Source organism: Nycticebus coucang, chromosome 11 (assembly GCF_027406575.1).
Source record: "Nycticebus coucang isolate mNycCou1 chromosome 11, mNycCou1.pri, whole genome shotgun sequence".
Lineage (NCBI taxonomy): Eukaryota > Metazoa > Chordata > Mammalia > Primates > Lorisidae > Nycticebus > Nycticebus coucang.
Genome location: NC_069790.1, coordinates 45,216,019 through 45,243,469, shown reverse-complemented (window position 1 = coordinate 45,243,469; position 27,451 = coordinate 45,216,019). Strand labels below are relative to the sequence as shown.

Below are 27,451 nucleotides of genomic sequence, written 5' to 3'. Positions count from 1 at the left end.
CAGCTGAACTTTTTCATGTATAGATCAAGTTCTTTTTATTTCCATTGTTGTGTTAAATACCTCCTATGTGAATATGCCTTTTCAAATCTGTAAACGTAGACATTAGAACTGGTTTGTTTTATGTTCTTGTAAAAATGCATTATTGTACAGGCATACTTCATTCCATTGTACTTCATTTTATTGAGATTAGGAAATATTACTTTTTTTATTAATTGAAGGTTTCTGGCAACTCCGCTTCAAACAAATCTATCAGTACCATTTTTCCAACAGCATGTCTTCACTTCATGTCTTTGTGTCACATTTTGGAAAATTTCACAATATTTCAAGATTTTTCACTGTATTATATTTGTTATGGTGGTCTGTTATCAATGATCGCTGAGGTTACTATTGGAATAGTCGTGGGGTACCACAACCCACAAACATAAGGTTGTGTGTCTTCTGACGGCTCCACTGACCAGACGTTGCCCTCTCTACCACTTCCTATGCTTCTCTCTTCCTCTAGACACAAAAATACTGAAATTGGACAAATTCATAATCCTACCATGAAATGAAAGTTAAAGTCACATGTCTCTCACTTCCAATCAAAGCTAGAAATGATTAAGTTATTGAAGAAGTCAAGACCGGCACAAAACTAGGCATCTTGTGCCAGCAGTTGTGGATTCAAAGGAAAAGTTCATGAGGGAAATTCAAAGCCCTACTCCAGTGCACACACAAATGTGAAGAACGCAAAAAAACCTTATTGTTGATAAGGAGAAAGATTTATGGTTCTGAACAGAAGATCAAACCAGCCACAGTATTCCCTTAAGTCAAAGCCTAATCATAACCAAGATCCTAACTCTATTCAATTCCATGAAGTCTAAGAGAGTTGAAGGAGCTGCAGAAGAAAAGTTTGAAGCTAGCAGGTTCATGAAGGTTAAAGAAAGAAGCTGTCTCCAGAACGTAAAAGTGCAAGATGAGTCAGCAAGGGCTGATATAGAAATGGCAACTAATCATTCAGTAGATCTAGCTAGGATCATTGATGAAGTAGTTTACACTAAGTAAGAGATTGTCAATGTAGATGAAACAGCCTTCTATTGGAAGAAAATGTCATCTAGAAATTTGATAGCTAGAGAGAAGTCAGTGTGGAGCTTCAAAACTTCAAAGGACAGGCTCACTTGTGATGGGGGGGGTAATGCAGCTGGTGATTTTAAGTTAAAGCCCATGCTCATTTCCCACTCTGAAAAGTGTAGGGCCCTTAAGAATTATGCTAAATCTACCCTGCTTGTGTTCTATAAATTGACCAACAAAGTCTGAATGATGGCTCATGTGTTTATAGCATGGTTTAGGGACTATTTTAAGCTCACTGTTGAGATTTACTGCTCGGTAAAAAATTACTTTTTTCAAAATATTATTATTCACAGAAAAGGCACCTAGTCACCCTAGAGCTCTGATGAGGTGTAAAAAGAGATTAATGTTGTTTTCATGCCTGCTAGCACTACATCTACTGTGCAGCCTGTAGATCAAGGAGTAATTTTGACTTTCAAGTCTTATTTAAGAAATACATTTTGTGTGGCTATAGTTTCCATAAACAGTGATTCCATGGAATATCTGGGTAAAGTTCTGAAATGAATTCACCATTTAGGTGCCATTAGGAACATTCATGATTCATGGGAAGAGGTCAAAATATCAACATTAAAAGAAAACTGAAAGAAGTTGATTCCAAACAGATGGATCACTTTGAGAGGTTAAAGACTTCAGTCCTGAAAGTACCTATGGAGATGGTGAAAATAGCAAGAGAGCCAGAATCAGAAGGGGAGCCAGAGCTGTGACTGAACTGCTATAATCTCACCACCAACCTTGAACATTTGAGGAGTTGCTTCTTACAGTTTCTTGAGATGGAGTATAGTCCTAGTAAAGACGCTTTGAACATTGTTGACATGACAATAAAATATTTAGAATATTACATAAGTTTAGTTGATAAAGCAGTGGAAGGGTTTGAGAGGATTGGCTCCAATACTGCAAGAAGTTCTACTGTTGGTTAATAGTAGAACTTCCTGCATGCCAGGAAGGAATCCTTTCTGAAAGACTTAATTAATGTGGCAAGTTTCATTCTTTCCTTATTTTAAGAAATTGCCACAGCTAACCCAATGTTCAGCAACCACCACCTTCATGAGCAGCCATCAACACTGAGGACAGAATTTCCACTAATATAAACATTCCTATTATCTGAAGGCTCATATGATAGTTACCATTTTCTACCAATAAAGTATTTCTTGTTTGTTTACATACATGTTTTAAGAACAGCATGCTACAATATGAGAGGCTCTTCTGCAACTTGAACTTTACCTTGGAAGTGAGGACAATGTAACCTAAAAATGTGTACCCTTATATTAATTAGAAATAAAAAAAAAGAAAAGAAAAAACAAAAGAGCAAAGTGCTACTGCACTCTATAGACTACAGTATAGTATAAATATGACTTTTATATGCACAGAAAAACCAAAAAATTCTGAGATGCTTTATTGTTATATGCCCTTTATTGTAGTGGCATGGAACTGAACCTACAATACCTCCGAGGTATGCCTGTAAATACATCCTAGTGCTTATGGGAGCAGTGGCTACGTTAGGAGTAAATTACACCAATAGGCAACTTTGCAAAACAATGCTCATTTGTTTCCCAAAGAAATTGGACTAACATACAACAAATGCACTCTGTTGAGTCCATCTTTCCTAATATTTGAAATGCGACACTTTTTAATTTCATGTATTTCTTCTTTTTGTTAAATGCCTATTCAAGTTTTGGGGTCTATTTTCCATTCCTTATATTGTTCTTGATATGCAACAAAGGATATTTTTTGTCCTTGATTTTGGTCCTTTTAAGTTTGGATTATTTTTCAAGCATCTTTTACAAGTTTGAAGTTTATTTTTCCTTTTACTTTAATGTGCCTTTTAATGAATGACGATTTAGTTTTAATCATTAAAATTTATCAGTCTTTTGATAAGTGGTTAGTACCTTAACCAGTCTTCTGTAAGAGAAGTTTCTTTACTCAGACATCTGAAGAGAAATTTAAAAGTTTGGTTATACTTTTGACATACAAATGCTTATTGTGTTGAGGTGTGAAGTAAGCATTCTTTTATTTTCCTCTTTGCCCCCTCTGTTCTTCCAATCCAATCTTCCTGCTCCATTCTCTCCTCCCCCTTTCCTTCCCTTCTTGTCTTCCCTTTGGCCACTAAACAGCAATTTTTCTCTGTATTTTTTTTTTTTTCTTTTTTTTGTAGAGACAGAGTCTCACTTTATGGCCCTCGGTAGAGTGCCGTGGCCTCACACAGCTCACAGCAACCTCCAACTCCTGGGCTTAAGCGATTCTCTTGCCTCAGCCTCCCAAGCAGCTGGGTTTTCTCTGTATTTTTTAAACATTTTTTCCTCTTACTGAATAATTCAGCTTCCTACCTTGCAAACTCCATCATAAATCTAATGTCTGTAAATGACTTTTGTATTCTGCATTCTATTTTATTCTTGAATTTGTCCATCTCTATATACAATTACCATCACTCCTATAATTACCATAGCTTTCTAATAATCACAGGGCATAAAGGATCTTAGATATATTTTTCTTTGTTTTTCTATAAATATTTTAAAGTTAAACTTGTCATATTCTATAAAAATTAAAATAAGGAAAAATAAAAACCAATCATAATTTGGGTTCAAGTTGCATTAACACTATAAACTAATTTTGGGAGAAAGAACACCTGCATGATGTCAGTTAACTTTCCTTTCAATGAATAGAGGATTGCTCGATTTGTTTCTGATTATACAGGTTTAGTACATATTTTGTTACATTTATTCCTGGTTGTCTTATACTTTTTTTGGTATTTTAAATATTTAAATGTATGGTTAGTATTATTAATGTTTTTGTTGCTGGTGTGTATAAATATATTTGACATTTATATACTGACTTTATAAATAGTCATGTAACTCCTTTTTTTCCCTACTGCTTATGTTTTGTTTGTATATTCATTTGGATTTCTGTGTGTTGAATTGTGTCATATGCATAGCAATGCTATTATTAGTAGTCTCCAATCCTTATATTTGTTATTTCTTTTCTTTTTTATTATCCTGGACAGAATACCAATTCCAATATGTTGTTGAATCAGAGTATTCATGGAAAACACTGATACCTTGTTTCTGAATTTAAATGGAATACTTCCAGAATTTGCTCATTTGGGATGATATTTGTTGCAGGGATTTTCTTTTTCTTTCTTTCTTTTCCTTTTTTTTTTTCTTTGATGGATACCGTCTATGAGGTTAATAGTTCCCTTCTACTTTTATTGTACTAAGAATTTTTATTATAAGTAGATGTTAAATTTTTTCAGTATCTTTTTGAGATTTGATATAACTGCTCTCATTTAACTGTTAGTATGAAAATATACATTTGTATTTTTACATATTATTATTCTTCTATGAATCCAAATTGGTCCTTGTCTATTGAAATTTTCATAGAGAACTGAACTTGTGTTGCTTACATTTTCTTTAGAAGTTTTACATCTATGTCCATGAACTCAAAGAAGCTACTATTTTTATTTCTCATACCACTTCAGTGTAGTTTTTTAGAGAAATTATACTGCCTCATAAAATGAGTTGCAGAGACTTGCCTCATTTCTTGATTTTTTTTTTTTCGTGTGTGTGTGGGTGTGTGGTTTGGCCAAGGCCAGGTTCGAACCCGCCACCCTTGGGGTATGGGGCCGCACCCTACTCACTGAGCAACAGGTGCCACACCATTTCTTTTTTTTTTTTTTTTTTTTTTTGGTAGAGACAGAGTTTCACTTTATTGCCCTCAGTAGAGTGCCGTGGCATCACACAGCTCACAGCAACCTCCAACTCCTGGGCTTAGGCGATTCTCCTGCCTCAGCCTCCCTAGTAGCTGGGACTACAGGCGCCCGCCACAGTGCCCGGCTACTTTTTTTTTTTGTTGCAGTTTGGCCGGGGCTGGGTTTGAACCCGCCACCCTCGGTATATGGGGCCGGCGCCCTGCTCACTGAGCCACAGGCGCTGCTGCCACACCATTTCTTAATTCATTTTGAAAGCATGTGAATAGTTTTGAAAGTTCTTTAAAAAACTGTTACCACTTGCAATTTCTGGTGAGTCTTCTTCTTTTTTTTTTTTTAATAGAAAGTTCTTACATAAATATTGAAATTCCTTTAATAATTACTGGGAAAATTCATGTTTTCCAATTCTTCTTAAGTCAAATTTTCCAGGTATATTTCTGTAGCAATTTGTCTATGTCTCCCATTTTGAAAGCTTTTAAAAACATGTCAGTAGCTGAAACATTAATCAAAGCCAATTGCTTTTGGTGAAAGCCTAACCATCCAATTGACTCACCATTGTTCTTCTACTTCATGGTGGTGTTTCATCTGTTATTCATTCTTGTTTTCTTTTAAAATTGTCATCATTGGCTCTTCAGCAGCATCCTACCCCCAAACATAAACCCCATGTGACTGTCAGACCAGCTTACTCTGTATATTGACTGCTAATTGGGTTGAAAAATTGACCTTTCTTTATCTTAACTTCTTAGTACACTCAATCCATGCAGTTTCCCTAGAGATTCACACATGCTTTTTCTCATTCATTCATTGAATAGTAGTTTTAGAAAATGATGTAATCATTCTGAAATTTGGTTACTTTAGCTTTAAAATGGAATTAACATCACCTGGTCGGCTGTGCTGTTTACATGCACATTATCAAAGGGTGCTAGCAGATGAATTTTACTCTCAATAGGTTATGACAAATTTAATTCTTTTTCCTTTCATTAGAGGTAGTGTATACAAGTGCTGTAGGTACGCATGCTGCTCATCTATTTCCCTACCTCCCCTCCCGGTGGTGTTCCAGCAGAAGAGTCACAAAGATAATTTTCTAAAAAGTAAACCTGGATTGGATGATAAGGCGAGTTCTCCTACCTCTAATCTGAAATTGTAGCCAGCGGACAATTGGGAGACCTATTTATATCAGTGTGGGCAGAGGTGCAGAGAAAAACAGTGGTGATCAGGGCGAGCAAATCCAAGAGACTTGGCAAAAGCCAAAGTAGAAGGTTCTACTTGGCACTGACTTTCATCCAGGAAGGCTGTGAGAACCCCCATCTGTGGGGGGTCACACTTCCAATGGGGAGGAGTGAAAGAAGGAGTGTCTGGAAGGACTTCCCTTTAGCGAAACTTCAGCATTGTGTACTGTATGTTTTACGCATCAACTGTAAAAGTTTCACTTATAGAACCAATATGTATAAACAATCTACAATGAAGTAATCATGCCCGGCACACTGTACTTAACGGACATTTTTTGAAATGAAAACTTCAAATAATTTATGAAGGACATTAATGATGACTGAGTTTTCAATGTTTGTCTTTATATAGTATCAGTTCTGGAGAGTTTCCTGTTGATTTGCAATAGCTAAATTGAAAAGGAAGCCTATGTTTATGTTCGGATTTAGTCTCCCAGTGTCAGATACTTTCTTATCCGATTAGCTTAACAGTCACCATTATAACACTCCTTAAACTCTTAGTTATGAAAGATAGGTAAGTTCTAGAAATCAGCTCTAAAACATTGTTACTAGAGTTAGCAATACTGTTTGTACACTGAAAAAAGTTGTGAAGAGAGTTGGTCTCATCTTAAGTATTCTTAAAACAATAAAAAATAGGTGGTGAAATTGTGATGCTTACTACCACTAAAAACAAATCCAGTTGATTTCCTCTAAGATTCAGAAGCTTTCTTTTCATTTTTAATTAGTGTTCAGATAAAAATGATAGAGAAAAATCAGTAAGTTTTCATTTGTACATAACAATAAATGGTATTTAAATAAATAGCATTTTAACACACCAGAAAAATGCCTTTAAAAAGTAAAGAAAATTATAATAGTGATTCCAAAATCGTAGAAAGTGTCTTAATTTCAGATTTCTTAAATGCCAATATACAAGTATTTCTTTTGATTCTAATCTCCATTTTTATTATTCAGAGAAAATAAAATATTGTCATTTATATAAAATGTGAATGTATTCATTAGAAATTAGATTGGCTATATAAAAATAAATAAGTATATGGCTATTAAGCAGTGTACATATTGTACATTTCATACCATAAAGTGATATTCTTTGATACTTAGAGGAAATCACTGTGAGATTCATATATACTTAGCATATCAATGCATAGTGAATGCTCATTTTAACTAAACATATTCATATATCTTTGTATTGAAGAAACATATGACTAAGGATTAAAAATGACTTTATCATATGTCATCAATTCTCCTTCTCTTTTTCCTCCTCCTCATTCAAAAAAAATTAGTTTACTTCAAGAGCTTGTCTTCAGAAAGGTCTGCATTCTGAATTAAGCATTTAGAGATAAAAACAAGTATACTTATCTCTTATTATTTTGCTCAATTCATATTCATACTTGCATGTACACAATTACATATTATTCTTAAAATTACAAGATTAGATGTTTTCACAATAGCCTCAGTAAAATCCGCATGAATTTTCTGATTTATGTTACTATTATCTTTGAAACTACATTTATAGTCTCAAAAAACAATTTTTAATAATTTCCACCCATTTTTTATACCCAAACCATATGTATTCATACCTTGTTATCATTGATCTTATTGCTGTATAGTCTTTTTAAATAAAATCTATACATGAAGCATTTATGTCCCCAAATTCATTCTATAATATATACACATTACACAAAGGGTTATTTCCTCACTTTTCGGTGTATCTTGATAATCAGCTTCAAACTGATGACTCGTGAATTTAATGTGATGCTCCCATCATTTCGACTTAGGCTGATACTAATATTCTCCCATCTCAAATCTTATGTACTTTATTGTAACAATAAATTATAATGTTTAGATAAACTAGGAAATGCATCTGCTTCAACAAGTTTGGTCAACGGAAGGTAAATTTATACTGTTTTAGGAGAACACTACATGTGGCTAAGAGGGAGAGTTATTAAAAAATATAATTTAAACTCATCTCTAAAAACCCAGCAATACTTAATACTGTTACCATCATAACCAGAAATAATTTTCAGAGTATTTGAAAAAAAAAATATATATATATATACTTAGTAGGGCATTAATAATTAAAACATGCATTTCATTATCTCTGTAAATTTCAAAAACATCTCCTATGCTTACGCGTATATCAGAAGTGAAGGATGGAGGGAAGGAGACGGAGAAAAGGGCATAGAGTAAATGACCAAAAAGAATGAGAGACAGCAAATGAAAGAGCATTTATTCCGTAGAAAAATACTATGTTATCTCATTAAATAACTTTAACATTCTCCCTGGTGTACAATAAACAGTAGTACGAGCTAAACAATGCATTTTAGATATGTTTTCTCTTTTTTTTGATCAATGTATGTAATTCTTTCAAAATTAATGTTAAAAGAAATATCAAGTATTTTTAGTTATTTTAATGAATAAAAAATGAGTATTTAGTTGAAATTGTCTTTGATATTGACAAAATATTGATCATTTCATTAGCATATAATACTTTTATAAAGAACATGTTAAAATACAAAATATTTCTAGTACATGAAAAATAGTCACCCCTTGAGGATATTTAAAAAATATATAACTATAAATTTAAATTAGTAAAGAACAGGGTTTTGTTGTTATTGTTGTTGTTTTTAATTTCCAGTAGAGTTTGATTGACTTTTTTTTTTTTTTTTTTTGCGGTTTTTGGCTCGGCGCCCTACCCCTTTGAGGCACAGAAGCCTCCCTGATTGACTTTTTATTAACTTTTTTTAACCTTTTGAAGATGTTTTTCATCTCTTGGGCATAATTCTATAAAAACACACATATGTAAAAGATCACGAGCTCTAATTTAAAAGGAGGGATTTTATTTAAATACAATACGGTAGAAATTTGGTTATATAAAATGACATTTTAAATTAGGAAAGTAGGTCGCTCTCACTTTATGAGAGGAACCTACTTCCAACTCTCTTTGGAAGTGCTCTAAACTTTCTCTTTGTGCTTCCTAAATGAAATCTCTCTTTGTTACCACCCCATAAATGCATTAATGTACACAGTCATGATTTAATAAAAAAAATAAAGCAGAGGACAGCCAGCGTGTGCACAGACATACACGCCACAGAGGTGTGGCCAAGATAATGGATGTGGTGCATATATCAAATAAAATTCTTCAGAAAGAGAAAAATAAATAAAAAGATTGTGATAAAAACAAAATAATTCAATCAAGAAGGTAAAGAAATCTGTGCAATCTGTTATGTATTTTCTACATTGCATATCGTTATACTAGGATAATGTATTCCAAGGCTTTACTATAGAAATATGTATGATATTTAGAATATTTAAATATTTAGGTTGACTGCTAAATTATACTTTTAAAATTACATGTATTTTGCATTTCATTTGGGGAGATGAAAGCAAAGGTTTTTATGAAGGTCCTTTCTCACGAACAATTTATTATGCTTAATTATGTTGATCAATCTGAAAAAGTTTACATATTTGAAAGATATATTGCATTTTATTTCAGTTCAGGAAATAAATTGTTACTTTTCATTTAAATTTTCAGATGAGATATGGGATAAACTATTGTACTTTTATGAGCTTAGAACCAGAAGGGTACAAATAACCTCATAAGTCTACAAAAAAGTTGATATTAATTTTTCATAAGTCACATTAGCATGTGAAGTTGGTGTACAACTAGAAACATAGATATTTATTTTAATCCAGTGAAGGAAACAGTCTTATTGTATAGATTAGGGAGAAATTCATATTTTGTACTGCCTCTTCTTTAAGCAATTTATACTTCTAAATAATTTGTTCAATTATATCACATTATGCACCATTGGGGACAAAATAACTTTTATGAAACAGATTCTAGTTTTAGACATCTTGAAACAGAATAGTTAGGATTAGAGAAAAAGAATTTAAATATATAATGGGAAACACACACATATACTCATGTGTTTTACATAACATATAATTAAAGATCAAAAAGGAAATGCCAGAGAATTTTAGTACTTATGAGATAATTCACAGTAGGGGCAGTTTCAATAGATTAAGGAAATCCACTGCTCTTATAAACGAAGTGATAGAAAAAGCAAAAAATAAAGATATAATGAAAGAAAAGATGATACAAAAATAATCTAATTTGATGTGGCAAGGAATAAAAATGAAAAAAAGAAACAAGGAAAAACTGTAGGTTCAAAATAGCAAATAAAATACATATTTTAAAAAAGTAAATCTATTGCAGCATTGAAAAAAGTAAAAATAAATCAGAAATGGTGATACAACTAAAATGTACAAATCACAAAGGGTATTCGATTAATGGGGATCCTACAGAAAAGAGCAACTTCTCAGGCAATTCACTGCAAGAGACACAACGTAATAAGACACTCTCCCAGCAGGCCTGGATCAGGGACAGCACAGCTAGAACTGGGAATGGGAAGATTTACACACAGCAGCTCAGTCACTGGGTAAAGTGAAGGGTAACTTAGTCTGCCAGAGTTGCCATTCGGAGTAACTACCTCCGGCATTTGTCTTTAGGTTAACAACAGAGCAATAGCTCGTTCAGAGAAGTGCGGGGTCTGTCTCTGGGAATGCATGTGGGCCTGGATAGGGAGAGAGCTCAGAGTGATCAAGATGAAATTAGAAATTCAACACAATTTTCTTCAAATTTATTTTGTTTAAAAAACTTGAGACATTAAATATTTTCAACCAAAACAATTCTACCTAAACCAATTTATTCCTTAGAAACATTTGAATACACTTTCAAAAATATACAGGCACATTAATAGATAGATGTTTTTTGTTGTTTGTTTGGACACAAGTTCTTACTCTATTGCTAGAGCTACAGTGCAGTAGTGTCATCCCAGCTGAGTTGACATGAGCCATCCTCCAACTTCACCTTCCCACATAACTGGGACTACGGCATGCGCCACTATATACTGCTAATTTTTTAAAATTATTTTTATAGGTACACGTGACATCTCACTATGTTGTTCAGGCTAGTCTTAAAATCCTGGGCTTAGGTAATCCTCCCACCATGGCTTCCCAAAGTTCTAGGATTACACATACAGGGTGGCCATAAAGTTCATGTGCAATTTAAAATAGTAATTTATGGCCACCCTGTATGAGTCACCTTGCCCCACTTGGTAAGTGTTAATTTAGCATATTTGGTAATATTTGAAAAACACAGGCAATCTAAACATTCATAAATAATGGGATAGCTAACGTAAGTATGAAAAATATTATAGCACTTAGACATAACGAAACTGATCAGTATCTACTGAAATAGAACAATGTACATCATACACTTCTGAGTATAAAAAGCAAATTGCAGAAAAATATAAAAATCTATACTCTTAAGTTATATAAAAATTTGTCTATACATCTATCCAAAATATATGTGTGGGTATATGGATACATTATAGCTAGATGATAGATAAGAGTATATTAGTTTATATGTATATATTAAATTGTTAGGAAGATACACACAATCACAATGGTCATTCCTAAGCACTAATAGTGCTTATAGCAGGGTCTGTAACTTGTTTTCTAAATAATATCCATTGTAGTATGGACTTTTAATATTACATATATAACTTTTATTTTTAAAATTATTAAAATAGATTGGAGAGAAATAGGATACCTAAAATTGAGAGAGTAAAGGAAATATATAATACAGGGGTCATCACAGAAGTTTTGAGATATACCATAATCAAGAAATATGAAATTCACCTGAATGTAAACAAAGGAAGCCTTTCCAGCAATACTGATAAGCCAAGTTGAAACGTACAGGTAAATCAGAAAGTATGATGTTGAGTGTATTTCTTGGAAGTGAAACAATGGACCAGTTTGTCTCAAAACTTTTGTAGTGACCTTTGTATTTTAAAGGGTAGAGGAAAAATGAAATGAAAAAAACAAGGCTAAAATCAATGTTATTGCAGTACATTTGCTAGAACTACAAGTAGCCCTGTTATTAATTATTAATTAACATCACCGCAAATAGTATTGATAATAAGTAACATTTATTGAGGATATATTATGTGGTAAGCACATTTTTATATGCTTCAAGGCATCATTCCATTTAAATTCTCCATTTTCCTATGAGGCAAGCACTTTTCCTCATTTTGGAGATAAGACAATGAAGGCACACATTGGTTAAGTTACAAAATTTGCATTTTTGCAGAGCCAATATCCACCCTTCTCCCAAATTTAACTGTGGAAAACAGGGAAATCCTGGGTTTACTTGGTTTGGATGGGTTTATAAAGGTATTGGAATGGCTAATCTTTAGAATGCACAATTCCTTAATTCTACAAAACAAGAGCTACTTCTTTGAAATTCAGAGAAGACTGAAGGGCAAGAAAAAGCTCTCCTGATTGAGCTTCTAATTAATACCAGGACAGTACTTTGTCATGGTTTTATCTCCTGTGGGACTTCATGCATGCAGCTGGCTCATCGAGCCTGTAGTCTGATCATGGTACTCCAGATTCTGGAGTTTGGAACTTAACAGAGGCAGAGTTCTCACCTAAATCCCCGTGGTCTTCCTTCTACAGGAAGGCGATTCCACAAACTACCTCTCCGTATTTGAGAACTGGTTCTGCCCAGCAGGCAGCAAGGCAGTAGAAAGTGAATATAACTGTAGGAGCCTATGCTAATTAGTGGTATTTTATTACCATTTGTTTAACATAAGGTACAATGTTATACTTTTTATTCTGAGCTTTTTAAAAGACTACAATTTTAATATTTGGTTTCTAGTTCCTTAGAATGACCTAAATGACTTATATTAAATCATTTGGCTTTTTTCTTTAAAGAGTTGTATATAAAGCTTATAGAGTTTCTTTCTACTTCCTATAGCCTAATGTTTACTCTTAAGTTGATAGAAGAAAAGAGGTCCGTGGAAGATGACACTAATTACTTAATTAGGCCAAATTAACAATGATTCATGTCAGTGCATATTTGCGATATCAAAATTGTATGGTTTATGTTGAAAACAATCTTATTTTATTTCATCTTAAATATTAACGAAGAGTGTGATATTCATTAGATTTTGTAAGTAGTACATGAAAAAAATCATATTATGATTTCTATTCCTTGTTAACTAGCTTTCTCTTTCCTCTGTAGCAAATATTTTATATTTAACAAGTACAAGGAGAGTAGTTCTTCAAACACAGGGTTTAGATATTTTAGTACTTAGCTTATGTGTGTGTGTATGTGTGAAAGAGAGAAAGGTTATTATTGTTACCAGTACTAGTAAGAAGATAACTTGACAATTTTTAGAAGGGAGGAAAAATCTACTAGTTATTTTGAAAAATAGCATCTTCACTGCTTCACTGGTTTATTTTATGCAGCTGATATTCAATATTTTTATACTAATCTGGCTGTGATAATCAATTAATATTATTTCTAGATATGTCAGGCCACTTATTTAATTAGTTTGTATTAGGTGAGTTAATGGTAATGATATTTAGTTTGGACTTACCCTGGCATTGGTCCATTTCCAGAAAGACTGTAAACCTGACGAGGATTTAGTAGATACTGGAATTTTCTGTAAATTCTATAAAGGCGAAAAAAGGGGGGAGGGGAGAAGGAAATTTAGTGATTCCCAATCATTTTTAAATAATTAAGATCCCTTAAAATTATAAATATATGTATGGCTATAATTAAAGATATTTTATACATTTTAGATTAATCATATTAGAAATATAATAAGTCCATAGGAACTAAAGTTTCTTTTAAAAAAGGCTTTGTAGTTATTACAAAGACAGTCCAGCTTATCATTAGAACTAACGTGAGTTCTAAATATACATATTCATTTAGAATATTTTTAAACCCTACTTGATAATCTTTTAGCTAACTAATTAGATTTCAGATAAATATTTTTAAAATATTGTAGTGCAGAATTCCTTAAATGTTTTCTGTCAATAAATCCTTATCAATAGATACTTCTCTATATAGAATTCAATATTAGGTGATTGGGTCAAACTAATTGAGTCCAAAATTATCTATCCCTCACATAAAACAGGATTGTGCACTTTATTTGTGTATATATAAGCAAAGAAAGTCTCACTTGGCCTAAATCATTTTATATAAAGGATAATCTTCATTAATCAGCTTGCAAAATTGCTGAACTGTCTCCACAGGCCATATTAAATGATCTTCATTTTTTTCTGGAAAAAAATAATTTTTATAAACAAACGGGACAGAATTTTTCTATGTATACACATGCCCCACATGTGTATACGTATTTAGACAAAATTTAAAAGTGAAAGGACATTATTTAGTTTTTTAAATTAGTTTTATATATATGTGAAAATATTGCCATGTATTTATAAATGCATTCTTGTGCTGTTTACTGATTGATTGAAACTCTCCAAATTGACTATGTAATATCCACATGTATCTCCTAGAGTCCTTCTCGTCCTTCCTTTTCCCTGGCACCTGAACCCCACTCATGGACTATCCCGTGCTTTCTGAAATTTCTTTCTTCTTCTTCTTCTTCTTCTTTTCTTTTTTTTTTTGTAATTGTTTTGTATTCACTGAGGGTACAAAGAATTAGGTTACACTGATTGCGTTTTGTTAGGTAAAGTCCCTCTTGTAACTGTGTGCGGGGATTGGGGAGGGGGGTGGGGGGGCGTGGCACACCTGTTGAGAAATCTCTTTCAAACCTCCCTATTCCATCCCATGACCTTAGTTCAGGCTTCAAGCTTTCTCATAAGCCCTGTAACATTCTTGGCAATCAAGCTCTCTTCTAGATTGCTGTCAAGTACGGTCACGCATTTCCACGATGCAAAGTTCTTGCTCCTGGCAACTTGTTTTGAAATGGCCACGGTTTCTCCCTCACCATTCTCCTCTTTGCCCTTAACCTTTAACCTCTAACTTCGGTAAATTCCTCCTGCTTCACACCACACCCCTTCACATATCTGTTTTTCTCCTTTCGTTTGGGAAATACCTGCTTAAAAAAGAACCAACACAAAACCTACTTCTCTGACGACCAAGATGTCTTCAGAGATAGTTATCTTCTCCTCTGAGTTTTCCTAGAGCCTCTATTTTACAAATTTCTATTCTAACGTGTACTGTGTGGCTTTGCAACATAACTGTTTATGGGCCTCCCTCCCTGCATGACTGATCTTATGCTTTTTATCTCCAGTACCTACAGATTTTGAATTTGCCATGGGCTTGTTGCTCAAATAAAAGATACATGAACACTTTCATACCTATTAACTAATATGAGAAACTTGTATGTGCATATATGATTCTGTGACCTTCGGCAAATTACCTAACGTCTCAAAGTTATAAGGCTAAAAATTTTGAAAGAAAAACACCAAATGGCATCTCATTGTGAAAGACGCTTCTTATGCATGCAGAAAAATTTGTTTGCATTCATAATAATTCACCATTAAAACATATTTCCATTTCATTTGACTTTGAATGATCCTAGTCAGCATAGAAAGGACAAAACCATAAGTGGTTGTGAACATATTAGAATTCGCATATGAACCTCCCCCGTTACTTTTAATTTCTTTATGATTTTAGTGTATCTATGTACTTGTCCTTTTTTTAAACTAGAGAAGTTATTTGTATGTACTGGAAGACAGGGAAGGCAGATAAGGACCCTTCTACATGATGAGGGTTATCTTAATTTGAGGGGAATTTCTTTCCCTTAGAAAATATATTTTTATACTTTTTACACTTAAGATTTAACTTGTCTCTAATTTACAACTAAATTTACAATTTAAGTGTTATCTTTGTTAAAAGTTTACTTTTATTTCAAGATATTGGTAATATATAATATATACAGCTGACAGACTATAGAATAAAAGAAAACATTAGCATTTTTTTCTATTTCTATTTTTCTATTTCTATTTCATTACTATTTCATACCTCTTTGAGTGATGCAACTCTTCTCTTTAATAAACCATTGTGAATATTTTAACTTAGTAAGCCATTATTTAATTAATTTATGTCACATAACTATATTTTCATGAATCAGAAAAAACTTACACTGCTTAAGCAGAAGTAATATTTATTGATTGAAAATGAAGCATACACTGTATTTCAGTTTTAAAAAGCTGGAAAGTTCACTGATAGCAAAGAAAATTACATTACAAAAATTCCATTATTCAAATAAAAATTTCAACTTTGTGACCTGGTGATCCACAAAGGAAATTTGTTTTATTGTCAAGGTGATTTTGTGAGTGCTTTTATCTGCTGGCCTATTTTGGGTGGGATTAGAAAAGACATCTAGAAAGCATTGAGGCAGGAATAAGGTTTTTGTTTATGACTGTCGTCTTTAGAAGAACATAAGGCTTACTCTCTAGTGCAGTGATTTTCATGTTTGTATTACATAAGATTATTTAATCATCAATTCATTACTGCAATGAAATTGTGTTATCAGCCAGAATACGGAGACACCTGACAACACAATTCATTTTTATTCAGATTAAATTGTCTCTGCTTCTCCAGGAAATATGGCATCGTGTTCTCCAAAATGTACAGGCAGAAAATCATTATAATATATTTTTCCTACAAGCTAGATATAAATTCTGTTCCTCAGTACTGGGTTATGATTTACCTGAAGCCATCTTGTTGACCATTTAGAACCCATTTACATTCAACAGTATTTATGAAGATAAGCTGTATATAGTTCTTTGTTAAGGGCTGGGGCTTTTAGATGGAGAAGAGAGAATTCAGATACTTGACCTATGGCAATGAAAATATTTACAATTTCAAACACATCAAGTCCAAACACACACACACATACACTAGCATTGTTTATTTTGTTTTAAAATTAGTAAACAGTAAGGAATATGTTTTTAAGCATTTTCCCATCGTTTTTAGTTTATCTTTTTATATATGTGTGACACAGAAAAGGAAATGATTTTAAACACATACCGTTCTCCTTGCTTCCCACCACTTTTGGGGTTCACAAAAACTAAAAGTGGGTGAGTACCAGGAACAGGAGTGATCTAGAAGGAAAGATGCATATGTGGAAAAATTATTATGCACATTATATACAAAAAGGACTGATACGGTTTGGGTATTGGCCCCTCCAAGTGTCATGTTGAAATCCCATCTCCAGTGTTGGAGGTGGTGGGGTCATAGGTGGATCCCTCATTACTGATCTGGTGCCCTCCTTGCAATGAGTGAGTTCTCACTTTATTAGTTTACCACAAAGCTGGTTGTTTAAAAGAGGCTGACCATTCCTGCATGTTCTCTTGTTCCTTCTCTGACCATGTGATCCACCTGCCAGCTGGAAGCTTCTGCCTTGGTTGGGCGCTCCCTGAAGCCCTCACCAGAGGTGGGTGCCCAGGCCATCTCTTATACGCTGAAGAATGATGAGCCAATTAAACCTGTTTTCTTTATAAATTACCCAGCCTCGAAGTACTCCTTATAGCAATGTGAAGCGCACTAAGGAGGGGTGGAGGTGTTGCTGTAAAGATACTTGACAATGTGGAAGTGGCTTGGGACTGGGTAAGGAGCAGAGGTTAATAGACAGGAGGGTCATCTTTGGAGGGTTCAGTAGAAGAAGGAAGAAGGGGGACATCTGGAACTCCTTCGGGACTTATTAAGTGGTTGTGACCAAAATATTAAAAGAAATATGTACAGTACAAGCAGGGGTGATAAGGTCTTAGACGGAAATGAGCCCAGGGCCCTCCTCCCATTGTGGCCCAGAGACCTTGGAGACCTGAATGGTTGAAGGGGCCAGGCGTGGGCCCTGCCACTTTGCCCCACGTCAGGAGGCTGCTATTGGTGTCCCTGGATGCAGCCGCAGTTCAAAGAGCCCCAGGCAGACATCTCTGGCCATTGCTCCAGAGGACTCAAGCCATAAGCCTTGGTGGAGTCCATGTGGTGTTAAGTCTGCAGGCATCCAAGATATGGCAGAGGCTGAGGTTTGATGTTTTCCTGCTCTATTTCAGAGGATGTTTGCAAAGCCTGGGTGCACAGGTCTGAATCCGGAGGTGGAGACCCCTCAGAGAAACCCTACCAGGACAGTGCCTTAGGGGAAATGTAGGATCCCAGTCTGACATGGAGTCTTGTTGGGTGGTGGTGGCCTGCCTTGGACCAAACACAGCCTGCCCTGAACCAAACACAGCCAAGCTCACATGGAACAAGCCTTTAGTGTGGCTGTGGCTCCACATCAGCAGCAGCCATCGCTGGTGGCTCACACAGCCTGTTCAGCTCTTTGGAGCTGACATCTGGGGGTGGAGGGGTGGGCAGACATGCCGCCTAGAACCCCAGCTTCTCTCCATGACAGGTATCATGGGTTCTGCTGGGCCTAGGAGGGGACAGTCAGCTGGGGTCCCCAGTTTCTCTCCTGATAGGATGAAAGGTTAAGGGGTGTAGGAACCAAGTTATAGCTAGGGATTGTTCCCCAGTTGGAGCAGACAGTGAAAATCCTCTAGTGACTTCACACTAACCTAAATCCCGTTTGATCATCTTTACCTAACTAATCAGAATCATATGAAGATTTTTAAAATATTGTAGTACAGAATTCCTTAAATATTTTCTCACAGTAAATCCTTGTCTACATAATTGGATTTCCAGGTCCAGGCTGGAACCCCTTGGTGGTTTCAGTTTAGGTAACACTGGTAGTTTACAAGGGGCATTTCTCCTCCATCATTAAAACCTAAAATGAAGAAATACCAAAAAACACCTCCACCTAGAGACTGGCATCCAGCCTCCTTTATTTTTCTGTTATTTCTCATTCTTTTACCACATTGTAACTCCTAAAGTCTCCGTATGCAAAATAGTTACAGATTTTAGTTGATTTCTAACTCAATTTGAATTATTACTCCTTGTTTTTGAATAGAATCTCAAGCTAAATAAAAGTTTTGAACAAATACTCATTACAATGAATTTTCCTTTCCTTCTCAAATTCAACATATTCAACTATATGAGATTATGTTTAAATTCACACTAGGTCAAATATTTAGCACTTTTTGAAACTATATTTTGCAATGGCTTTCAGAGATATTTATTCGTTGGAATATTTAAAGCCATCATTATAAGTTATAAGTCAGTAACAATTATTTTTTTAATTGATATATGATTATGAACAAATAAACATTCCATTTTAAAAGATTATAGCCTGAAGAGTATTTTGAAATAAAATGCTAAATCTAGATATCCTTTTGGAAGCAGTGAGATGGAAAAACAGATTCAATGCATTGGAAAAACACAAGAGTATTAAGCAATTTAGAAGAATTATGATATTCCACAAGCAACAAAAATAAAATACCCAATATGGAAACTGGGATTAATAAACAATTAGTAACCTTTTCCTCACACATCCTCTTATCATAAATGAAGCCTAGAAAATAAGACAAAACACAAATAAAATGTGCTGTTTATTTGCAAGGTATCAGATACTGGATTAGCATCCCCTTGGATACTATTAACAGGTGCCTGACCTAGAGGAATGCACCTAACACCTAATAAAAGCCATATTTAAGGGGGGATATGTGATTAAACAGAACCACTGCTGTGTCTCTGGTGTTAAGGAAGCATTTAGTGATTTTAGACTCAAAATGTTAAAGTTCCAAGTAAATTTGGCATGTTTTTCAATGCTCATTCATAATGCCTTAAAACTGTGCTGACCTTTGCTACTATAAAAATCGGCCAGTCCAGCAGAGGATACATACCATTTGGGGTACAGGAGACCAGGCAAGGAGCTCTTAGAGTCAAGCTAAGCCAAAGACCAGTGGTATTGCACAGTCATGTTCAAGTTTGCTAAGTTAAAAATGCAACTGCCTGGTTCAGTAATTCTGAAATAATCAGCAGCATCTTAATGTTTGATGTGGGTGAACATTAAGAAAGTTAGGATTATGGGAATTCAGTTACATTGGTATAACAATGAAATGACTATACAAAAGGTTGTGTGATGGTATCCCATTTTCATGTACAGTCTTTTTTGGACATAAGCTTCCAAAAGGAACACACTATACTGGGGGCTTCATGAGACAGCTTGGCTCGAACATCAAAGGACTTCAGGAAAAGGTCTGCAAGAGCCTGGCTGGGGGCCTGCCAGGGCTTGGGAAGCCATTTTAGGTCAACAGATGTAGCTGACTCATTCAGCAAGAAAGATTAGTTCCTGTGAATGTGAGAGAAGAGCATTCAGTTTTGTTCCTCCAGGAACAAAAGAAGATGTAAAGGGGCAACTAATCTGTCCTGCAGAAACAAAGAATTAATTGGGTGGCATCTAGCTCCAAAGCACATGCTCCCTTTTCTTCTGTTTTCTGTCATCCTGTTTGTGATTGATAAGTATCTTAAGAAGTAAAAGTAATAACAATAGCTAAACAGTTATGGGGTGGTATATTTTGTTGTTGTTGCAAACACCCATTAACTAATCAAGATAATAATAAAAACCAAGTGCATCTGGAGTTGGAGATCTTTGCTGTGTTTCCCACAAAGTTCATTGACCTCCTGGGCCCACTCTATAAATCGTATTCAGTTTCTATAGTCTTTCTTTATTTCCCTCATTCCCTCATTACTGCCAAGCATGGGGACACTCATGGGTCATGTGGGGGCTGGCTCCCTACATCTGGTGTCCAGGGTGGCTGGATCGCTACATGTAGAGGCTGCTATGAGCATTTTATTCCCACAGTCTGCGTCTTCTTTAGAAAAAGAGCCACTGGCATTAGGGTAATTTAGAAATTTTTGTACCCTCTCCACCCCCCTGCATTATATGTTACATCTGTATCTTGGAAATTCTTGCTGCTGCTTACAGAGGGTGTGTGTGTGTGTGTGTGTGTGTGTGTGTGTGTGTGTATAGATATAAGCACACATATATTTCTTTTAAAGAATTTTAAGAATTTTTTTGTTTCCCATCACATGCTGCAGACCTAATTGTAATTGCTGTTAAAGATACTATCTATAGGGTCACAGAATTGGATACAGATGGAATCAGGCATAGAGAGACACATTATTCTTCATCAAGCTTGCTAATAGCTCTAGTCCCCAAGGGAAGAACAATAGAAACTTAATTTAAAAACCCTTAGACAGCTCTTTATTTTACATTATGCTAGTCTTATTGTTGAATATGGGCATACTCATTTTTTGGTCAATATTTTTGTATATTAAATAGTCTGAGATCAAGAAATCAATGTAGTTATTATTATAATAGATGTAATATTTCAGTCAATTTAATGTGACTATTTGATTCCAGATCTTGGTTTCCAGAGAAGTAGACATATATGGACTATTCTTATGCCTTCCCTTTACAGAATTCAGTTTAGGGAGGCGATTTGGATTGTAGTGAAAATTATAACTATTGATAAAAAGGAATATAAATAGTTTTCTTGGATTTGGAAACTCAGTATATCTGATTTTTGTGAATCAAGTGTTATTGCGATATATTACAATAATTTTTTTTTAGATTTTACAGTGATAGTTTTAGTTTAAATTTTTGAAACAATCCCAAATTTACATAAAAGTTGTAAGGACTATATAATTAACATTCCCTCTTAACCATTTGAGAGTAAGTTGCCAAAATTATGTTCTATCATTCCCATTTACGTTAGTATTGGGCACACACAAGAACGTTCTCTGACAGCCATACAGTACAGCCTTAGAATCAGGAGTTTAGATGATACTGGACTAGTTTCTTTTGTGTAAAATATATTATTGGTGAAAATAAATAATATCTGAGTATTAGATATTATTCTTGTACCAGTATTATTCTAGATAACTAATTCTCTCTCGGACAGTGTCTAATTCTTTTTTAACATGAAGAATTTTTACTTCCAAACATAAATCTGAAATAAGATATAAAATTCAATGATTCAGAAAATTGATTTCTTGCCATCTAAAGATATTGTATCCTTTTTTCCAGATTTTGGTAGGGTAGGAAGTAAGAGACAAAACCATTACATATGTCTATCCACCTCCACTGCTCCACTCTACCAAATTCCCGTCCTGTTACCCCTGGTTAACTATGACAGTAATCTACAGGACTCCTTGCTCCCCACCATACATACTTATGCAGCATTTGGGATAACCTTAAGTGGAACAGCACGTAAAACAGATGACTGTCAAGCTTCTCTGTTTAATGCATGAAATAGCCCTGAATCCACTGTGAATCTCCCATCACTGTACCATTTTTCTTGAGGCATCTATACAGAACCCTGTACCTTCTCAAGACAGTTTTCAAAAACCACTGAGCAAAGGCAATAACAGTATAATGAAAAAAATACTAATAAAGAGTGAAAGCGTTTAGTAAAGATTTTATTCCATCTGTGGTACGTAAAATCCTGAAGACTTTTATAAATCAGGTGTGCACAGCATGTTCAAAGGAGACTATGCTCTTTGTATCCCCCTTCATACTGAATGGAGTTCCTTCATGTAAAATGTTATTTACTCACATAAAGGGACAGGTTAAGATAGGAGAAATTTAAACAGCATGACTGTAGAGTCAGCCTGGTTTTGTATCCCAGTTCAAACATTCCTGTCTGACAGTTTTACCTGCTGTCAATGTGTTTTACTCACAAGTTCACACATGTCTTTCCTCCTGAACTCTAGATTAACGTATTTTTCTGTCTACTTAATATCTCTATTTGGATGTCTAACCATCTCAGAAATTTCTTATTCCCCAGACCTGTTTCTGTTTCCATCAATGGCCACTCCACCATATTAATTGCATGAATGGAACTATCTCCAGGATATCCCTGACTCATTACTTTCTTGCAAACTTATATCCAATCAATCAGCATATTGTTTAACTCTTGTCTTCAAAATGAGTAGAATCCCATCCCATCTATCCACCTCCACTGCTCCACTCTACCAAATTCCCGTCCTGTTACCCCTGGTTAACTATGGCAGCAATCTACTGGACTCCTTGCTCCCCACCATCTATCTCAATAACAGTGAACCTTTTAAAATAAAATCCAAATCATGTTACTTATGTACTTAATCATCCTACCAAAGTCTCCTCATCTCACTCAGATCTAAGATCAAAGTCTTTATTCGGGCTTTCAGGGCTTTAGAGCATCTAGCCCTCCCCACAGCCCCAGTTACCAAAGTACTACTGTCTGTCACTTACCTTCTTTCCCACCCTGCTCCAACCATGCAGTTTCTTCTCGATCCTAGAACTTTCCAGGCATATATTTGCCTTAGGGCTGTACATTTTCCATATATCTACATCATCAACTGCATCACCACTTGGATCTTTACCCAAATATCATCTTCTTAATAAGGCCTACTTTGGCTATTTTGTTAAAATATAGAGGATTCCAACCAACTTTCTGCTCTGACATTTCTTATCTTATTCAGCTCTATTTTTATATCATTTATCATCTATCACATTATGTATATGGAGATAGGGACTTAGATTAAAGGTTGTTGTAATACTCAAAACTATAGCATAATTCTAAACTTAAGGACTTACAATGACAATGAAGAACTGCTTATGACTTTGTTGAAAAAGTCAACAAAATTGAGAATTCTATGATAAAGTGAACATCACACACACATCTATCAAAGAAGATAAATTAATTTTATAGACACACTATATAGTTATGTAAACTGTGTGTGTATGTTTGGTTTACAGTAGGTGATTACAGGAATAAGATAGAGCAAATAAGGAAGGCAATAGTGAAAAGCAAATGTGTGGGTAAAGATACCCTTTTTTTCTATGTTAAAAGTATTGTAGACTAGATTGTTAGTTCTCAAGTGATCTCTTTGTTTGAAAATGTTACTCAAAGAATATCTGGGGACAAGATAAGTTCAACATAATAGTTCAAACAATTGTTCTTTTTTTTTTTTCCTTATTTGTTGCATGTGGGAGAGTCATCTATAGTTTATATCTCTTACATGTTGAGAAATTGTAGTTCGGTTATACATGATCGTGTGTATTGAGTGTAAACCCATGGTGTGAGCACTGACGAAGACAGAGTGTCCAACCACCTCTATTTGAAGTCCCTAGGACTAGGGTTAATTAATGAGACTCATCCTAAGGTTATACATGATCTATTACTTCCTCTAATTAGAAATAATAATCCTGATCATTATGCTGGTTAGCTGGAAAGAAATAAGATGAATGGGCTTAACTATGATTAATTGTCTTCTTTAAGCAGTGTAGGTCTCTTCTGTCACTGAGTTCTATGCAAACTGGGCTGCGACTCAATGCTTTTTCATGATATGTATTTTTTAAAGCTCACAGAAAAATTTAATTTGCTGATAGATCCTTTTACCTTTCCTGATAAAAAACAATAAGTTTTACTATTTTAAATTGACAGCCATAACACAAAATTACTAAGATTATTAATTGTATACAAAATAGATAGCCAGGAATTTATTTTTTTACTTCTTACATTTTCTCCAAAACTGTGTGTATCATATTTTGGTCCATTCCACTGAGCTGCAAGAGACTATTGTACATGATTATACACAAATATTTTAAAACTTAAAAAAGTTTGTGATTGCAATTATAGTATTATTATTATTATTTTGCAGTTTTTGGCCGGGGCTGGGTTTGAACCCGCCATCTCCGGCATATGGGGCCGGTGCCCTACTCCTTTAAGCCACAGGTGCTGCCCTACAGTATTTTTTTTTTTACTGCTGCTTTGTTAGGTCTAATATCTACAGTTTGCCTGCTGACTTAGCTGACACATTTTATGCCAAAAGCAGTTAGGAAATGTATTATCTGGTTGAAGAGATAAAACACATCCCCATTGAATGTTAATTATCTATGGGTTTGATTTTTTTTATTTTTTTATTTTTTTTCAGTTTTTGGCCAGGGCTGGGTTTGAACTCGCCACTTCTGGTATATGGTGCCCTACTCCTTTGAGGCACAGGTGCTGCCCAATTATCTGTCTTTTTTAATGTGACTAATTTAGTTTTAGCAAGATAAAATACAGAGTGGACACAGAAAGTTTGTGTCCAATTTACTATGTTAATCTACTTTAAATTGCCCAGGAACTTTATGTCCACCCTTATATCAGATAATTTTTTGAATAAAAATAAAATAGAACTTATACACATATTGCTATGTACGTTTAAAGTCGTTAAAACACTCTGCATATGCTATTTAGTTTTGGTTTGATGTTTGGGTAAATTCTGGTATGATTATACAGATCTTGAGAAAGTGAGATGAGAGACGTTACACTTTTATTGCACATGTGATTTTTATCTCACTGCCTGTGGCAATATAAAAGTACAGGGAAGAACAAAATGGCCAGAGAGTTAACAGATACATACACGTTAAAATGTTTTAAGTAATGAGACATGGTGTCTGATGAGTTAAATGTGTAAACTCTGATTCACATGTCCTCATTCTAACTTTGGTTTTACAACTGACTGGTTTTAGGTATAGTTACCTGACTTCTGAACACAATATAATTTTGAAAATGTTGGTAATAAAATGGTACACATAGGGAACACATAAGTTTATGAAGAGAATTAATCAAGTTAACATATAGAATATTACCTTAGTGCTTAGATTATACCATTTAATAAATATCCTGTTTTCCCGAAAATAAGACAGTGTCTTATTTCAAGGTGTGCTCCCAAAGATGCGCTAGGTCTTATTTTCAGGGGACGTCTTATCTTTCCTGTAAGTAGGTCTTATTTCCAGAGGATGTCTTATTTTCGGGAAAACGGGGTAGTATATTCTTCCCTTCCATGGTGAAAAGTATGAGCTTGAAATGCATGAAATATAAATAGATTTCAGAATGAGGCTTCCCTTTCCTGAATTTCACTGTAGGAATCCAGAGAGACTAAAGATTTAAACTAATCAGTATTTGCAATCCATGTATTAAATCGAAATTTTGGGTTTTTTTCCTCAAAAAATGTTATACTGGATGATTTAATTAGTGAAACTTTTTGGTTTCAAACTTGTGGATATTTCATATTTAAGACCCTTAGTAGAATTTCTAAAGACACAAATATGACTCCAAAAAAGTACACCCAGATTTACTCTTGATAATTGAATTACATACTCTCTAACAAATATAATAATTTTATCATTTAGAATTCCCTTTTTTTGTAGTTAAGTTTAATAATTATAAAAAATTTCTATTCACCCTTTTTTTAGAAGAACAAAATCACGAAGTAACTTGATTATCCATGTTTAACAAATTATTTTCAAATTTTTGATGAGACATTCATTTTTGATGAGAAAATAAAGAAACAAACATTTGGGCATTGACTATGTGTCCTAAACTGTGCTTACAAACTGAGAAATAGAAAAGACTTTTTCTATAGTATCACAGACAAGATCTATGATCTGTAGTATAATAGATTAAGCCTACTTTGTTGATTGCTTTCATATTTGGAGTAAGAAATAAAAGTTAAAAATGTAATATATTTGTGCTATAAAATATCTTAAAATGCTGACAGGAAGAAGTATTATTCTTCATATCAGAGATCATAGCATAATTTTTTAGAACCTCTAAAAGGTGATTTTGAACTACCTGTATCTCCTATAAACTAGAAATGTATATGAGGTTTTAAATGTCATTTAAAATTTTGAAAGATATAAATAAATTAAAACAAATTATTTATTTTTATTATTCACTCATTTAGGAATAAAGGCATTCATACGAATTTAGTTCATTTCCTTCTTTCCTAAAGACATATTTTTGCAATCAAATGACTCTTCAAAATCATAATCACACTAAATATAAGTATATACATAGAGAGAAAGAATATCTGTAAATAAATATCACATATATATCTAATAAACGTGTATATTTGAAGATAATTTGCAAAAACTTTCAGATTGACACAAGATCTCTTGCCCATTTGAATTTAAATGGAGATAACATCACAAATGATTAATCTAACCAGAATGTCATTCTGTCAATCAACTATAAGACTGACATCTTGATACATTAATAAAGTTCTTTCTGAAATAGTCTACTATGCTAATATGCACATGAAATAAATGTGTTGATAGCTGCACATATGGCACTTTGTAAGCATAGAAGTAACAAATATAAAAGTTACTAAAATTTGAACTTCAAAAGTACTACCTGTAGGCCTTGCCCATCCACAGTAACGGAGTTGGCTCTTTGCATTTTGTTCTTGTCAGTCACTTTGTTTGCCTGCTGGGGACCACTCTTTTCTTTTTTCACTGTTGCTTGTCTTTCCTGTAAAAATGTTTTATTAAAATATTTTATAAAAATAATAATTAAAAAATAATCAACATAAACAAATGTTGACTTGTTTTATCAAATGAAACAACTAATAGAAGAGTCTTATGGTTATAAACTTGAGGCCAAATTTGTAATTTGAAGTTCCAATGAATGATGTGAAAGCTGTTGCTTTTAATTGGCTCAATACATGTCATAGTTTCATTTTTAAAATATGTGTCAGTTCTGTCTCTACAAAAAAAAAAAAATATGTGTCAGTTAAAGAAACAATGTTAAATATAAACGAATTGTATTATCCCTATGTGCCCAATTATGACTTTTTATCACAAGTTATGAGTGACTACTAAAGTTGATCATTGTCATA

General features: G+C 34.1%; 1 protein-coding gene across 5 annotated transcripts in view; it reads right to left on the bottom strand.

The window, feature by feature from the left end:
- Positions 1-27,451, bottom strand: part of DGKB (diacylglycerol kinase beta) — a 727,110-nt gene that overhangs the window by 411,531 nt on the left and 288,128 nt on the right. For all 5 annotated transcript variants that reach the window (XR_008372899.1, XM_053553744.1, XM_053553743.1 and 2 more), the window contains 3 exons: positions 26,968-27,084; positions 16,892-16,965; positions 13,479-13,553 (listed from right to left, as the gene is read on the bottom strand). Coding sequence is in view for 4 of the 5 variants with exons in the window: in XM_053553744.1 (XP_053409719.1) it covers positions 13,479-13,553; positions 16,892-16,965; positions 26,968-27,084 (266 nt within the window). In the remaining variant the exon portion in view is untranslated. The remainder of the gene's footprint in view (positions 1-13,478; positions 13,554-16,891; positions 16,966-26,967; positions 27,085-27,451) is intronic.